This window comes from Propithecus coquereli, unplaced genomic scaffold, assembly GCF_000956105.1.
Source record: "Propithecus coquereli isolate 6110/MARCELLA unplaced genomic scaffold, Pcoq_1.0 Scaffold302, whole genome shotgun sequence".
In the NCBI taxonomy this organism is placed as follows: domain Eukaryota; kingdom Metazoa; phylum Chordata; class Mammalia; order Primates; family Indriidae; genus Propithecus; species Propithecus coquereli.
Window position 1 is genome coordinate 1,723,816 of NW_012148642.1, and position 17,742 is coordinate 1,741,557.

A 17,742-nucleotide genomic window follows, 5' to 3' on the forward strand; every position below is an offset into this window, starting at 1 on the left:
CAGATACAAGTCTTTTGTCAGATAAGTGATATGCAAATATTTCCTTTCAATTCGTGGCTTGTCTTTTTAAATTCTCTTAACAGTGTCTTCCTATGAGCTCCAAATTGAACTTTAATATAACAAAATCTTAGATTTAGAGGAGACCTGATGTTTTGTTATTATTGTGTATTTTAAAGAAATTTTAAACAGAATTTTTATTCTTTGCAATATGAACCTTCACTGTTTTGGCCATTCTGTGTTTTGAACTGCATATAGAATCCCTTCTGACTTTACTGTCTTTTGTCTTCCCTTGTTCTGCATCTTAGACGAGGAGTTGTTTTTGGTCTCTGGAGCGCCTGTGCTTCAGTGGGCAATATTTTGGGAGCATGCCTAGCTTCTTCTGTCCTGCAATATGGTTATGAGGTAGGTACTTTTTGTGGCTTTTTATTGTGTGTGTGTATGTGTATTGCTTTTTATAGATTGTGGCCATTTAAAACTACCTAAAGCTGTGTCTGGGTACGCAAGGCTTGTATTCAAGGAGGACAAACTTCTGATACATTCAAATACATAAAAAAATTATTTATGGCAAAAACACCATAAAAGAGTCTAAAGACATACAACCAATTGAAAAGAAGAATTTGCAACTCGTGTTACAGATAAAGGGCTAAAATCCCTAATATATGAAGAGCACCCACAAATTAGATAAGAAAAAGTCCAACAATAGAAACAAGGGTAAAAAATTTGAATGTGTAATTCACGGAAAAGAAATAGAAATGGCTCGTAAACATATGAAAAGATATTCAACTCACTCATAGCTTTTTCATTCATCCAATAAATATTTTAAGTCCCTCTGTGTGCCCCCAGGCACTTGAGAATATAGAACTGGCCAAAAGAGACAAAAATCTCTTCCTTATGGAGTTGGAGGAGAAATGCAAATTAAAGCTACACTATTAAGAAAAAAGTAAAACTATACCATGACTACACTGTGTACTTACTAGATTGGTCAAAGTCTCAAAGTGTGATAACGTGTTGTGTTTACGAGGACTTGAAGAAACTGGCAGTGCAATTGGGAGAGTAAATGACCCCTTGAGGAGTTCAATATGTCTATGTCTGTCAAAATTACAGCTGAGCAGTTCCCCCTCCAGGAATTAATCACATAGGTGAATAGACCGAAAATGGACAAATGATGTGTCTGTTGTGCAAGGTGCTTTATTTTAGCATTGTTTGTAATAGCCAAAGATTGAAAATAAATGTCAACCAACAGGGAAATAAACTGTGATACACCTGTTCAAAGGAGTGCTGTGCAGCTGTAAAGTAGAATCAGGAAGCTCTCTATGCCCTACTGATAGAGATCGGTGCACTGGAATGGTCTCAAAGGCATGTTAAGTGAAGAAAGCAGGGGTGCAAAACTGAGGATTGAATGATGCCATTTGTTTAGAAAGGAAGAATGAAAGCATATGCATTTGTATTAGCTTGTATGTTCCCAAAACAATCTCTGGACAGTCAAAATTAAATAACAACGCTGGTTATATGTTGGGAAAATTGGGACAATTGAGTGGTTGGGGAAGGGGTTGGAGGGCAAGTTTTCACTGTATACATCCTTATACTTTGTTGCTCGAATCATGTGAATATATTGCCTAGTCGAAAACCTAAATAATTAAAAGTAAGTTGCTCTTTTTAAAAGTAGATACATTTTTAAACAGCTCATCTAGAATTTTGGTGACTTCTTACTGACTTTAAGAGATAAGAAGTCTTTATTCATGGTCACTTTTATTCTAGGCTTCTTAGCCTCACACCTGGATTGTACTAATTACTTCAGTTGAGAATTTCATTTTACCCTCTGTGCTGATCCCAGATTTGACTTCTGAAAACATTGCTTTAATTTGTCACTCGTTTAAAAATTCAGACTACCGTCCACGTCAGGCTCCATTCTCTTAAATAAAATACAGCTGTACAGCCTGGCAGTTGAGCATCTGTAATCTTGCTATCACCTTTGAAAATCAGTTTTATTCCCTAGCAGAAGCCCTCTGCCTCCGTCATGCAGCAAGCTTTCTGTCTCCTTCCTACCCCGTGCCTTTTGCTTACGCTGTGCCTGGAAAGATGGACCGTTGCTTTTTCAGTTCTTCCCTAAAACACCATCTAGTTGCTTCAGCCTCTTTAGCTGTTTCCTCCTCATGAATTCCTATATATTTCTTCCTAGGACTGGGCCTTCCCATTTATTCAGCTTCATGCTGCTTTATAATACTGTTTTGTGTATTGTTTGTTTGTTCATTTATTTATTCATTTTTGAGACAGTCTCATTCTGTTACCCAGGCTAGAGTGCCGCGGCATCAGCCTAGCTCACCGCAACCTCAAACTCCTGGGCTCAAGTGATCCTCCTGCCTCAGCCTCTTGAGTAGCTGGGACTACAGGCGCTCGCCACCACACCCGGCTAATATTTTCTATTTTTAGTGGAGATGGGGTCTCGCTCTTGCTCAGGCTGGTCTCCAACTGCTGAGCTCAAGCAATCCTCCCTCCTCGGCCTCCCAGAGTGCTAGGATTGCAGGCGGAGCCACCGCACCCAGCCTGTTTTGTGTGTTGTTTAATCTCCTCGAACACATTAGTTATAATATCTTTGAGGGCAGATGCTGTGTCTTTTGTGGGAGGCTATGTGATGCAAAGAACTAGAGTTTCAGAGATAGTCTTGGTTTCACAGTTGTAATAGTGCCACTTAGAATCCAGGGGACCTTAATTATCTTCTCTAAGCCTCATAGAGTCACTGGGAAAAATTAAATGAGAAAACACGAGTGGAACACTTTGCATAGTGCCCTCTCAGTGTAAGCACTCAGTGCTCATTTCCTTCTCACTCTGTCCTTCCAGCCCCACCCACCACCTCCCACACGTGCACCTTCAATGACTGTGCTAATGATGACTATCCCGATGTGTAAGAACCGCCTTTCCTCCCTCTCTTCCAGTATGCCTTTCTGGTGACAGCGTCTGTGCAATTTGCTGGTGGGGTCATTATCTTCTTTGGACTCCTGGTGTCACCAGAAGAAATTGGTGAGGAGAAGCTGTCTTTTCTATTCACAATGTCTTACTGTCATGGCCAAAGGGAAATCTGAGGCCGGGAAATTAAATCTCTTTTTTACTGGGAAAACTGTGTGCTCCTTTTAGTGAATTAAAGGAAAATGGTATTGCTGTTTGCATCCCGTCTACATTGTAGCCAACTCCTGACACAGCTGCACATGTTTGAGGAAGTGGTGCCCTCCTTTTATAGGTAACAGGAAAAACTTAGCATTTGTAAATTTTTGTAATTGTCACTCTGGCTAGGAGTTAGCATGGATGTATTTCTAGTTTCACTTCTTGAGACAGATTTTTTTCATTCATAAAAATGATTCAGTTTGATACTTACCTATGGTTAAATACAGAATATGTACAAGCAAAACCACAGAAGCAAAAAGATGTACAATTCTTATGTCTTTTGAGTATTTTTAAGCAGGCTATGTGAACTTAATTGACTTTAGTTGACCTTGGTCTCTGAACCTTCGTTGCTTCTTTTGTAAAATGGAAATAAAAAAAATAATATCGACCCCGTAAGTAGTGATAGATGCAAAGCCCTTAGCACAGTGCCAGGCACATAGGCACTCTATAAAAGGTGGCTGTCATTGTTGTTTTAGGTCTCTCAGGTATTGAGGCAGAGGAAAATTTTGAAGAAGACTCACATAGGCCATTAATTAATGGTACTGAAAATGAAGATGACTATGAGCCTAATTATTCAATCCAAGAAGACAGTACTATTACCCAAGTCAAGGCTATAAGCTTTTATCAGGCTTGTTGCCTTCCTGGAGTCATACCGGTAAGGACTATTCAAATCTCCTTAACACAGCCAGTGAGATACTATAGCCCTTGATATTTACTTTGCCTGGGATAAAGCTTCTTTAAGTAGTTAGCTTCTCTTTGATACTCTATTTTAGGAATATATGTTCAGAGGAATATTGTGTAGTGCCCCCCAGCTTATCTGAGATCTCAGGGGTCAGCATACCTTGTCCATGAAAAGCCAGAGTAAATTAATTTTTAGCTTTGGGGGAACTGTACAATCTCTCCCACAACTACTCAGCTCTGTAGAGCAAGTGAAGCCATAAGACAATATGGGACAGACGGTTGCGGCCAAATTTGGCCCCTGAGCCCCGGTTTGATGACCCTGATCTAGCATGTGACTACAAAGGCAAAATTGATATTCTTAAATACATATTTTGAGGCCTGTTAAAGTATTATAGAATTACATATGGACCAAGAAGTCTTTTGAATGGTCATTGAGTTTGCATTATTTGCCTATATTCTAATCATTCCAGGGGAAAAAAAATTGCCCTTTTTTTAAAAGGTCTAGAACAGAGCACTCCACAGTGTTTCTTGGTAATGCATTCCAGTGTTTCCACAACCTTTGCAGTCAGGAAAACTTTCTCATGTCTAAACTGAATCCCTTCTGCTGCAGTTTTTCTGTCTTGATGTTTCGGGCGCTCTAGCACTGGAGTGGAAGCTAAGAGGCCTAGGTTATGTTTCCAGCTTACCCACTAACTTTCTGTGAGACCTGGGGTAAGTCACTCAACCCATCCTTGTGTCTCAGTTTCCCTTCCTGTGGAATAGAAATTATGCCTGTTGTCCCTGGGGTCTATAATGTTGGGTTACTGTGAACAAGCACCTGCTTTTGTTATTTTGCTTTTTAATGGTGCTTTATGAATGTAATCCCTCAGGTAGGTTCAAAGTCTACAGGCCATCTTATTTCATACTTACCAATTCCCATCTGCCTGCGCCTCCAGGCTAAGAACTAACATTTCAAATAGATAAGTATGAGTTTAAGTATGAGTTAAAATTTTCCACAATTCTTTAACTCAAAGATGATATATAATATAAGGGAAATGCAGGTTCCTTTAGGCCTGTTCTTATGCTCATGATCATTTTTTAACTAGTTATTAAAATATTCTCCTGGCAATAGTTTAATTTTTGAGACAGAACTTAAAATTGTTGCAACTAAATATGGAAATCTTGTGCTGTTCCTTTGTTCTTCACAAGCTGTTGTTCTCCAACAAGGACAGGGATGTAAAGGAAATCTAGTTAACTTAATTCTTTTGTCTTTGTAGTAGGCTGTCTGGACAAAATGCACTCCTGATTGGGATTCGGCTCTCTAGGGGGCGGCTGTTGCCTGCCAGGGAAGCTGTTTTAAAGCAAGTGATACGTAGGGAATAACTGGCAGCTCCAGGGAAAAGAATATACTAGCCAGACACCCTTTGAAGTCAGCTCCTCTGTTCCTCCCCCTTTTGCCTTTGATGCTAAATGTCAGGATTTCCTGGTAATAACCTGTTGAATACAGGAGTCTCAGCCCTACCACCATCTTAAGGCAGCTGCAACTTTTTCCTCAAAGGAGAGCCACAAGGATGGTGACGACCGTGCTCTGTCATTTTTGACTCACCAAAGATACTGTCTTCTTTTCCACTGCATGGGGCACTATAGGGCTTTTGGAAACTCTGATGTGAAAGTAGTTTTAATGTTGATGCCTTTCTTAGACCTTGAAACTCTACTGTAGTCACCTTGCTTGCCATTGTTCACATTATTAACGTTGCAGGAAGTAGAATAACCAACCAAACAAGTTTGGCTGCTTGCAGTAAAAAGGCCAGTGATGTTTCCTGGACTTATTTGTCTATGGTTAATGCTGATTGGTGGCATGAATACCAATTATCTTTGTATGAATAAAGAAATGTGGATATGTGCCCTGCCTTCTAGGTTCAAAACACTGGTTTGCTTCTACCAAAGAACTGATAGGAGAATAAAGTGGGGACAATTAAGAAATAGCCATCTGTGCTTTTTATCTCAAAGGCCTGCTATCCATGCCTATCTAGAAGCTAACAGGGATGAGGAGAAGGGGAGACTAAGCAAAGTCAGGCACGTGGGAATTTGTAGAGATGATTAATTGTAAAATCAGGTACCATTCATCTCAAGCTCCTTCATTTTGTTTTGCTTTTTAATGACATTAAAAATTGTGGTCATTCTGTGTTACTTGTCTCTTATTGATAGTTGACTGTTTCTCTTGTAGTATTCACTGGCCTACGCCTGCTTGAAGTTAGTCAATTACTCCTTCTTCTTCTGGTTGCCCTTTTATCTGAGTAACAACTTTAGATGGAAGGAGGCTGAAGCTGACAAGCTGTCCATTTGGTACGATGTTGGGGGAATCATAGGTATGCCAGTGATGAATCTTTTTCCGTAAGAAAGACTCACTAGTCATCTTTTATTGGGTTATAAAATCTGGCTTCGTTTAAAGTTTTATTACTTATTTCACAGCCATTTTTCCTAAACTGTCCTACTAGTGCACAGCCAAACTCTTAAAAAAAAAAAAAAAAAATAGAAGTCCATAGAAAGGAAGACTCAACCCCAAGGCAGGGCTGTGATTTATATAGCTCTTTTTTCTCAGTCCTTTGTTGATGGATCACTTCTTTTCTCTTGGAAAGCACACAGAAATTCTTTAAATGCAACCCTTTCATCCCCTTTCACTGATATCCTAGCTCTAAATCTTCTAACAAAGATCCAATTTAGAATGTGACTATGTTCATTTTATCCACCTCCTACCTTCCCCACCACCCCCAGCCAAAGACGGGAAAAAATACAGTAGTTTTTTTTTTTTGAGACAGAGTCTCACTGTGTTGCCGGGGCTAGTGTGCCATGGCGTCACAGCAACCTCAAACTCCTGGGCTCAAGCGATCCTCCTGCCTCAGCCTCCCAAGTAGCTGGGACTACAGGCATGCGCCACCATGCCCGGCTAATTTTTTCTATATATTTTTAGTTGTCCGATTAATTTCTTTCTATTTTTAGTAGAGACGGGATCTCACTCTTGCTCGGGCTGGTCTCGAACTCCTGAGCTCAAACAATCCGCCCGCCTCGGCCTCCCAGAAAGCTAGGATTACAGGCGTGAGCCACCGCGCCCAGCCAAAATACAGTAGTTTTGCTACTCATATCCATCATTTTGCTTTCCAAAGTTTCATTACTTGCGGTCCAGTACAGTAAGATTTTGAGAGAGAGAGAGAAACGATTCACATCACTTTTATTGCAGTATATTGTTATAATTTTTGATTTTGTTATTGTTAATCTCTTACTATGCTTAATTTGTCAGTTAAACTATATCGTGTGTGTATGTATAGGAAAAAACATATATAGGGTGTTTAGTATTATCGATGGTTTCAGACATCCACTGGAGGTCTTAGATCATATCCCCCATGGATAAGGGGGAGTCTACTGTCATACCTTAGTGTATAGATTGTCAGATCATAGAGATAGGAATGCCAGTAGAGATTAATTTTTTTGAGTGTTTTCCAATTGCTTCATTGTAAACAACAGATTTTAGGAGTGACTTTTTGCTGTAGCCAGAAATATGAACAAGGAAGTAAGAAACTTAAAGAAGACAAACAATACATTTTAGTGGATATTACTCATGTGTCTGTGGTAAAACCTTAGTATCCTTTCTATAGTGTTTACATTTAGAACTATGGTGTAACTCAACTGCTCTGAGCACATGAAAGCATGCAGTATATCCTTAGGTGATATACCATTGTTGTATTTCAGTTTGGCTGTCCTAAAATGAGGTTGCCATTTTAGACCTGCCCATACTTCTGTGTCCTCTGAAGTTAAAATTGCCTAGGTGCCGCTGCCTGATGCGGATGTACCAGATGTCCCATAGCCCTAGAACTCACAATGGTACTTATCTAAATGTGACAGTGTGGCTTGAAGGATTCATATCGCCTCTTTTTAAGCATCCTGACATATTAGTTATTACCAAACCATAATTGCTGCATTTAATTTTAGTGAATTTTAGTGACTGCTATTAATAGTCTGTGAAGCATGGTTCTTAATCATCTTTTAAATTAAAAAGTGGAAAAGTCAGGAATAGCATTCACGGCTTGTTTTCATTAGGGACAGTGGATAGTTTTGATGATTTTTCCTATTTGTGCCCATTGGCCATCATGGCGATATAATAGTTCATCTTCCTGAAAGGAAATTATGGAGGAAACTTTTTGGAGAGTCAGCCATCTTTTTGGATAGACCAGTGTTATGATCCTGCTAGTGAGACTAAAGGGTACACGGGGAGCGTGCCTTGGGTCACTGAGCTGAATTAGAAATGATTTTGATTATGACATGCTCTTTGTGCTTGAAGGTGGAACTTTGCAAGGCTTCATTTCTGACATACTGCAGAAGAGAGCTCCCGTTTTAGCTTTAAGTCTGCTTCTGGCGATTGGGTCCCTCATCGGGTATAGTCGTGAGTATTCTATGTAATTACATTTTTCCCCTGATCTCTTAGGAATAGGCATTTGCCTGGAGTCAGCGATCAGCCCTGGGGAGAGCCTTGAGACCAGCTACAAGGCATGATGTGCTCCCTTTGTATTGTCCTGCGAATGCCTGGGAAAACTGTCATCACATCGTTTTATTTGTGTCGGGAGGAAACTGGCATTTCTGCTGCTTTGTTGATTTGTTTAAAAGCTTGCTTGGGAGTGTATATGCATTGTTTGAGGGGAGGCTCCAGAGGGACAGCATTATAGCCAATAAAACAATAAAAGGGGGACAAGTTTCAAAAGCGGAAAGATGGTAATTAGTAGGTTTGGTATACATCCCTTAAGATGCTGCTGTGACGGGAGTAGAGTTTTTCTTTAGCTTTTAAAAGTCTCATTAGCTTGAGCACCAGCAAGAAACAGACATTACAAATAAAAGTTGGAAGAGGCAGTGAAAGCGTCGTGTCTCTTTGTTGTCTCTGAGAGTGATTTGTGAGGCCACAGAGATTCAGATCTTTCTGTACTGTTCAGTGGAGGCACATGTGATCCGCTTTTCAAGTCACCGTGCACGTCTGTGTCTTCTTCGACAGGTTCTCCAGACGATAAGTCCATCAATGCACTGCTGATGACTGTTACAGGTACGACATATGGCTCTGCTGCGCTGTGCTATTCCTATAAATTCAGAGGAAAAAGGGAAGCTGTTTTCCCCCTCAGTTTGAGTAATATTAAAACCTTAATTACAGAGAACTCAAATGGTTAAAGGAAAGACAGCTCTTTTTCCAGATTTTTTTCTCTGCTGTTTTGTGACCTCCTTAGTTCTGTTGTGACAGAAGCAGTCCCTGTTGATAGAGGTTTTCTAAAAATTTTTATTGCTCCCCCAGCTTCTGATAATACTTCTGGAAGTGACTTAGAAAAATGCCATGTTGGAAACCAATTCACCAGCTTTCAAAACAGTATAGCTGATTTTTCCTCCTGTGTTGGAATTGGTCAGTATTTTGTTGCTTGAGCACTAGATGAAATAGTTGAGTGCAATTAGGGATGTGTTGTAGAAAAATTACTTACTTTTTACACTGTAGATCATACTTGGGAGAGCTACGTGAGGCACATGGAAGTAGCTCCAGCCATGGCCCAGGATCACAGGGGCCAGCCCGTGCTCAATTCTGGGGCAGCCTCACTGAGCACAGCGGCAGATAGAATCACCCGCACCATTTCAATAGTTTTTTCCTTTTCTCTCTTTTTTTCACTATTTGGTTAAGTTGGATAGTCAAATGCTCATATGATGCAACTCTACCATAATAGAATTTGTTTGACAAGTTAGTGCAGTCAGTTATTAATGAATGCAAACTTCACAGGATTAGAAAGGCTGGTGTTTCACTATAGTTTTTATATCTTTGGGTTCTGTAAAATATACTGAAGTGTCACATAATTCAAGAAGGGATTTCAGAAAAGTGAATGCTAATTACTTTGAAGATGATACTATCTGGGAGAGTTCTCCTCCCCTTTTTTTATTTCTCTCCAACATATTAAGTAAAATATTGGGATAATATTTTGCCTTATCGAGTAGATTCCTGGTGGCATTATGAACCATGTTTTAATAAGAACCTGTTCTGTTTATGATTTCAGGATTTTTTATTGGCGGACCTTCCAATATGATTAGCTCTGCTATTTCTGCGGACCTGGGTCGCCAAGAGCTGATCCAAGGGAGCAGTGAGGCTTTGGCGACCGTCACAGGAATCGTTGATGGGACTGGGAGTGTTGGAGCTGCTGTGGGCCAGGTGAGAGAACAGGAGTGGGGCAGGGGTTTGAATGTTGTCTGCCTACAAAGGTGAAGAATTTACACCTGCTTGCTGGCCCTCAGTAGGTGGCACTCTTGTGCTATAGAATTCTGTACTGAAAGCCTGAGGGTTTTAGTCTCTTCTGAGGTCCAGCTGATGTGCCCTAATATGGAAGGGCCCTCTACCTTTTTTAGTTTTCTTCTTTCCATTCTTTCTTCCAGATTCTTCTTGTCTGAAAATAAACTAAAACCTTGTAAGAGAGATAGACCCTTCTGCACCAGCCCACCAGCCCCCTTTTCCAGTCTGAACTTGGCATTCCGCAGGGCAGGGGGTGAGACACATGCTTGTCATCATCCCCACCTGGCATTCGAACCCCACCTTTTCGCCTCTCTCCTGCCTCGCTCTACCAAGCACTCATGTGTATACATGTTCGTTACATGGATCCCCACCAGACATGGCCATGGACTCTGCAACTGCCTGAGTCACTTTCTTTGGTTCCTCCATGTCCAGAAATCTGTGATTGTATTTCAAAGGGTGGTTCATAAATGCCTTGCATCAGAATCAGCTGGGATACTCGTTAAAGTACAGAACACTGAGCTTACTACGGACTTGCTGAGTTAGAGCCTAGGGATCTGTATTTTCAACAAGCCGTCTTGGTGATTTTTACACACTCTGACGTTTGAGATCTTCTGAGCTAAGATTGGCCTGCGCTATCCCTAGTCAGAAATATTCAAATTGACCTTCTTTGCATAATTTCAGGCCTTCTCTCAGAAAGGTATCTCTTGTCTGGGGACAGTCATGAGTCATACCTTTTCTAGAGTATACCACCACCCCAGATCATGGAGTGATGATTTTGCAAAAATATGGATTTCGGAATCATCTGCATGGATAAAACATGAAGTGGATGAGTTATTTAACGGGGAAAAAGAATGGAGCAAAACTTCAGGGAATGCCCATTGGTCAAAGAAACAGGAAGCCAGCAAAGTAACATGTAGACAAGGGAATAGCATTTGAGAAGGTGTTAGTAAGGTGACAGATGTAGAGGTCAGGAGAAGGAGAACTGAAGGACAAAGGGCTCTTAGTTTTGACATTGAGAAGATCAGCAGTGGCCTTGAAGATTGCTGTTTTGCTTGCTTAGTGGGGGCGGATCGCTGATGTCTGATTGCCAGAGGCTAATGAGAGAGCAAGTACTGAGGTAAAGTAAACCATCCTAATACTTATTGCTGCGTGGCCATGTAGCATATATTCATTTGTTAATGTCTGTCTCTCACACTGTAACGTAAGCTTCATGAGGGCAGCATTTCCTTGTGTGTGCTGCTGTGGCCCTGGTACCCAGAATAGTGCCTGGCACACAGTAGACATTCAAATGTTTGTAGAATGAATGACTGATGCGCTTAGCATATTTGTTTATAAGATTAAAGGACAAAAATTAAAAAAAAAAAATACTTAGCAGAGGTAGGTGAAGTTTGCTAGCCTGATCATGCTCTTGACTAGGAATCAAAAAATGCTCCTGGCCACCAGTTCAGACATCTTCATATCTGGTGTACTGTAGAGGGTGACTGTATTGGGCATCCTTTTCTGACATTGTGGGATTTTAAGTTATCCTTCCTCATGAACGTTTTCTTCGTTAACTAAATGGGTGGATTATAATGAGCATTTCAGGGAGTTTACTTTTATTTAGAATGCTTCCCTGCCAGTGTCCAGACCCCTACCTGTGAACTTGGGTCAACAGTAGACTGACCTTCACGGTTGGGGAAGCATATCCACAGTAAATCATTGTTAGCCTTACTCATTCTGCTTCCATGTTGATTTCTAAATGATTTCTTATTGCCGAAGGGGTGAAATCTCAAACTCTGCGACTTAATATTAAAACTCTATCAGCTTTGTCCTCAGCCACTTGCCTTACTCACCCTGAATAACTTTGTTGCCCCCACCTTGCCCTGACTTCCCAAGAAAAGAATTGTTTTTCCTCCTGGTTGCCGTTGCCATGCACACCTCTAGCAAAACACTTATCCTGGTCTATCACCTTTATGTGTTTATCTCTCTGTCCTCTGGACTCTGTATTCCTTAGAACACTATTTCCTTCATCTTTGTGTTCCCAGTGCTTAGTGCATTTTTGACACACACTAGGGGCTCTGTAAGATTAAATTGCAGTATCTACCCAAGAGAAATAAGAACAAATGTCCGTGTTAAAACTTGTGTGTGGCTGGATGCAGTGGCTCATGCCTGTAATCCCAGCAAGTTGAGAGGCCAAGGTGGGAGGATTGCTTGAGGCCAAGAGTTCGAGACCAGCCTGGGCAATATAGTGAGACCCTGTCTCTACAAAAAATAGAAAAATTAGTTGAGCATAATGGCATGTGCCTGTAATCCCAGCTACTCAGGAAGGGGAGGCAGGAGGATCACTTGAACCCAGGAATTCAAGGCTGCAGTGAGTTATGATCATACCACTGTACTCCAACCTGGGTGATAGAGCAAAACCCTGTCTCAAAAAAACAAACAAACAAAAAAAACAAACTTGTATGTGAAAGTTCACAGCAGCGTCATGCACAATAGCTGTAAAAGGAGAAACAAACCCAAATGCCCAACTGATAAATGGATAAACAAAATGTGGTATAGCCATGCAATGGAATATTATTCAGAAATTAAAAAAGAATGAAGGATTGATATTTTAATTTTAATTTTAATGTAGAATTACCATATGACCCAGCAATTCCACTCCTAGGTGTATTCTCAAAAGATTGAAAACAAGGACTCAGATATTTGTATGCCAATGTTTATTGTAGCATTAGTCATAGTGGCCAAAAGGTGGAAACAACTCGAGTGTCCATCAACAGATGAATGGATAAACAAAGTGTGATATATCCACACAATGTAAGACTGTTCAACATAAAAAGGAGTGAAGTTCCAGTGCATTCTACAACATGGATGAACCTTAAAAATATTATGCTAGCGAAACGAGCCGGACACACAAGGACAACTGTTGTGATTTTATTTACATGAAATATCTAGAATGGGCAAATTCATAGAGGTAGAAAGCAGGTGAGAGATCACCAGGGCTTGGAGAGAAGGAGTGATGGGGAGTTAATTGCTTAATAGGTACAGAGTTTTTATTTGGGTGATGAAAAATTTGGAGACAGTGGCGATGGTTGTACAACATTGTGAATGTAACTGATGCCACTGGATTGTACACTTAAAAATGGTTAAAATGACAATTTTTTTTTTTTTTTGAGATAGAGTCTTGCTCTCTTGCCTGGGTTGTAGAGTGCCGTGGCGTCAGCTTAGCTCACAGCAGCCTCAAACTCCTGGGCTCAAGCAATCCTCCTGTCTCAGCCTCCCGAGTAGCTGGGACTACAGGTGCATGCCACCATGCCCATCTAATTTTTTCTATTTTTTTCAGTAGAGATGGGGTCTCACTGTTGCTCAGGCTGGTAAAATGGCAAATTTTATGTCACATATATTGTACCATAATAGAAAAAAGGAAAATGGGTTATACGCTTTTAGATCCATTTCAATAATTGAAAGAAAGTAAAAAAAATTTGCTGTAGAATGCTAAGGTAGTACAGCAATTCTGCGAGCACGTAGCATAATTGAAAAAATGAGCGGCATGCTTAAAAGACAAATTTTCGAAGCATCAATTATAGTACCTTTCATTGGAAGAATGATTAAACATGAGAGGCCTGCGGATGTTAATTTTCCTCTCTAAATAGCAAAGTGAATAGAAACAAACCTTCTGAGCAGGACGGTGGCCATGGAAGTCGGAATCCGCTAAGGAGTGTGTAACAACTCACCTGCCCAAGAAAAAAAGGAAAAAAAAAACCCTTCCAAATGTACAGCTTCTAGTATAGAATTTTTTGTATTTGGATTCTGAAAACTTACAAAATGAGGCCATTAATAAAGCTGAAATGGGAACATGTATGTGGAAGAGCTTTGTAATCTGCGAAACATGATCTAAACCCTAACTCCCTTCTTATTCTCTAAAACAGCCATGTTTAATCTACTTTTTGGCTGCTTTATTTTATTAACTTATAAAGAATTATAATATTGTAATTTCTTTTTGTCTCTTTTAGTATTTAGTGTCTTTGATCCAGGACAAGCTAGGATGGATGTGGGTTTTCTACTTTTTTATTCTCATGGTAAGTGTGTGTGTGTATTTTTTTTAACTAGTCATTTTTTCTATTAATTTAGTTCAAAGCATTTACTTAAGTCACTTCTTGAAACCAGCAGAATTGCTGATTGCTTTTAAAGACCCTTTCGTGAAAAGTAACATTTTATTAGTCTAAAAGACACATTCTTTTTTCAAGGAGGAAAAGGGCCCTCAGTTTGCCCTTGGCCTGAGTTTAATGAGTAATTGCCATTTATAATTCCAGAAGAACAACAAGAGACTTATTTAAAGCATTGCCAACCATTAATCAGTATATTCTTCCAGGCTCTCTATCTGTTAAATATAGTTGGAGAATTCTGAAGGAAATTACGATGTACGCCAAGCACCACAGGGTTAAAAGAGAAGCATTGTAGAGTTAAGAAAGAAGGATTGCTGTAATTAACACTGTCATGTGTGCAGATTCTAAAATGGTGATAGCTTCTTGAGGAAATATTTATGATGTCTTAGACATTGGCTGGGATTCTGTATTTTCTGGGAAATGGCCAGTACAGAAGGCGGCCTTGTGCTTTTCAAATGCTGCTGTCTGTTAAATAATCATATTATTGATGGGACAGTGCTCAAGACGTGTTGAGACTCTCTACTTGAAAGAGTCTGGTGATGGCCTTGTCCGCCAGGAATGTGTTCAGTAGCCTGTTCTGAAATCCAGGCCATCCTAACTGGAGGCAGCCTCAGTTATCCTGAGTCCAGGCAGCTGTCCTCTTACTTTGTCCAAGGAACCCTGGGATGGTCCAAATCCAGGAATTCCCTGGAGCTTTCTTCTAATTGCCATCTAGCTTCCAAAGACTGGGCCATGGAACTCTTACTTTCCATTTCTGACATCCATGCTAAGTAGAGGGAAATATCTTCTGATGAACCTGCTGGTGTGACCACACTAGGATTTGTAGTAGAAAGACAACTGGATCGATTATAATAAACACTGTTTTTAATCTGAGCTCCAGTATCAATTTTTTGCCATGTACTTTTTTCTTTTTTTGACAATTGTAATGTGATGACAATAAGTATTTTATAATATTAACTGTAATTTTCAAAATCATTTTCTAATTCATTGAAGATTAAGAGTTATCTTTGTATGAAGTCAAGATGAATGTAATTGTCCAAATCCATTATTATGTTCAAAACGTGATGCTCTAAAGAAAGTAATTAAATTGTCATTGTGTATTTAATACTTTTTCTCTTCACAGACAAGTTGTACAATTCTATTTATCTCACCATTAATAGTGAGGGAAGTACTCTATCTTGTACGAAGGAGACAAGCTCACATATTGAGTGAGTGACTGGTTGGTGCCCACAAGACAAAAAGAACAATGGGAGACACATCAGGACTATTAGGGCTTTTAATTCACTCTATTTTGGGGCTGAGAGCTCAACATAACCTCAGGTTGTCAGGCCTCTTTCAACACTGCCAGCCACCCAAGATGCTGACCAGTACTGAAGGCTGGGCTATTTTTCTACACTACAGGAATTATTGTTGATGATTTTTATTATTTCATGAATGTACTGAATGATCTTTGTTTGGACTATTGAGGTTTATCCCTTTAACCTTAAATGTCGTATTGGACTTGGACCCTTGTTCTCCAGCCTCGAAAGCTGAGTAAACAGAAGGCAGAGCCATGCATGGTTTGTACTGACAATGTGTTCCACGAATAGAAAGGATCGCTGGATTTTGCTTTGGTAATGTGTTTGCAGAGAGTGGCTCATCTTTGAAGCATCAAACCCTGATAAACTGCTCAAGCTGGATCAAGCTGTAAGCCTGCCTTGGACAAAGAATCCCTCTGTTAACTCTGGTGGGAAAGATCACATGACATGCCTGCTGGCTCAGTCACTCTGTCTGATCTAAAAGTCATTCAGCTCGAGAAACAAAAATATCTTCAAATTATTGGCAACTTGTTTTCCTCCGTCTTCCTTCAAGATTAACTTTGATTCCTGGAAGTGTTTAGTCTTCCATTCAAGGACCATAAGGTACATCAGTTATCTGGAACATTCCACTGTGTAACTCACAACTGAAGTACTCAACCCCAGATTTGTTGTCTAGGAACTTTAGAATCCTCTAGGAAGCTAATCTGCTTAGTCATGTTTTTAGAGGATTGATCTGTTACAACCGGGTTCCTGGAGTTAGCAGGAGACTAGAATTAGAGAAAAGGGAAAGACCTTTTGTCCTAGTGTTAAGTGTAAATGATCCTTGAATTATGATGGAGTTATATCCTGATAAACCCATCATAAGGTGAAAATATCCCAAGTCAAAAATGCATATAATACACCTGACCTACCGAACATCGCAGCTTTGCCTGGCCTACCTTAAATGTGCTCACAACACTTACATTAGCCTATAGTTGGGCAAAATTATGTAACACAAGCCCTATATTATAGTAAACTGTTGAATATGTCATGTAATTTATTGAATACTGTATATTATGTCAAAATTGCAACAGTTCTACACCATTTAAAGTCAAACAGTTGGAAGTCAGGGACCATATGCACATGACATTGAATCAGTGGACTACTAGGGCCTGAGGGGTGTCTGTTTTTTAGAAGATTGTAGAGTATATGTCTTCAAGGCTGTGAATTCTATACCAATTATCCATATTTTAAGATCATTATATATATTTTAAATTAAGTGAACCTGGAGGAAAGTGTGCAATTTTGAGGGATACCTAATTTGCATTGGATTAGGGAATATTTTTCAACCTCTTGCTTTATACTCTGAAATGCGGCGTGTTTATGAACTTGTTAATGTTATTTAATCATGCAGATTTCCAATCAGTGTATTGCTCATTTACTGACAAAAAGGGAAAATATGAAACACAGGAAGGGAAAATAAACTGACTTTTATAATAAATCTCTGTCCACTTGGTTGTTTAAATCTATACTGTGAGTTTTGAGATTGAGGATGTGATCAGCGCCTTTAGGTTTCGTGATGCTGAGTGATGCTGACTGCTCCCGGGTGAGCTGGCACTGACCCCGCAAGTACTTCCGGGTCACACAGCTTCTCCACCTGAGGTGCTGGGATGGCTCCATTTCTGTTCTGTGAAAACTAGCCCTTTTTCTTTGTGGAAGATGGTGCTCAGTTTGGGTGAATTGCTTAGTTGTAATTTAAGAACTATCTGTGGATGAACCCCATTTCATTATTGAACTTTGTGCTGACATCTGGTTGAGAGAGTTTCCTGATTCTCACACCGTCAGTATGGTTGCATGTTTGTATCCTGACACCAACCAGTGTTTTACACCCAGTTTAACCTTAGGTGGGTGAGTATTCCCCTGACCTCTCTATGGCCCTCAAGCTATACCCGAAATGAAATTATTGCTATAAATAAGTACTTAGCACTGGACAAGATGATATATTGCCCTATGGATAAATTTCCTTATTGTTCTAGTTCTGTCAATCTATGTAGGAGTTAACTTTAACAAACATCTAAGAGTTCACTTTCTTATTAATTTTTTTCCCTTGAAGAAAAGGTCCTAACGAAAGCTAATTTGAAAATGCGTCCTCCCCTGACAGCTAGATCGCTGATGCTCCATAGGTTGAAATAAAATGCTGTGG

General features: G+C 39.9%; 1 protein-coding gene across 1 annotated transcript in view; it reads left to right on the top strand.

Annotated features, from left to right (window-relative positions):
• SLC37A3 (solute carrier family 37, member 3) overlaps positions 1 to 16,737 on the top strand; it is a gene marked incomplete at its 5' end in the record, with an annotated part of 37,412 nt that extends 20,675 nt beyond the window's left edge. Inside the window, 9 exons of the mRNA XM_012649747.1 lie at positions 306 to 402; positions 2,934 to 3,018; positions 3,636 to 3,814; positions 6,047 to 6,188; positions 8,156 to 8,257; positions 8,858 to 8,905; positions 9,891 to 10,042; positions 14,110 to 14,175; positions 15,386 to 16,737. Coding sequence (XP_012505201.1) covers positions 306 to 402; positions 2,934 to 3,018; positions 3,636 to 3,814; positions 6,047 to 6,188; positions 8,156 to 8,257; positions 8,858 to 8,905; positions 9,891 to 10,042; positions 14,110 to 14,175; positions 15,386 to 15,478 — 964 coding nt within the window. The remainder of the gene's footprint in view (positions 1 to 305; positions 403 to 2,933; positions 3,019 to 3,635; positions 3,815 to 6,046; positions 6,189 to 8,155; positions 8,258 to 8,857; positions 8,906 to 9,890; positions 10,043 to 14,109; positions 14,176 to 15,385) is intronic.
• Between the last annotated feature and the right edge of the window lie 1,005 nt (positions 16,738 to 17,742).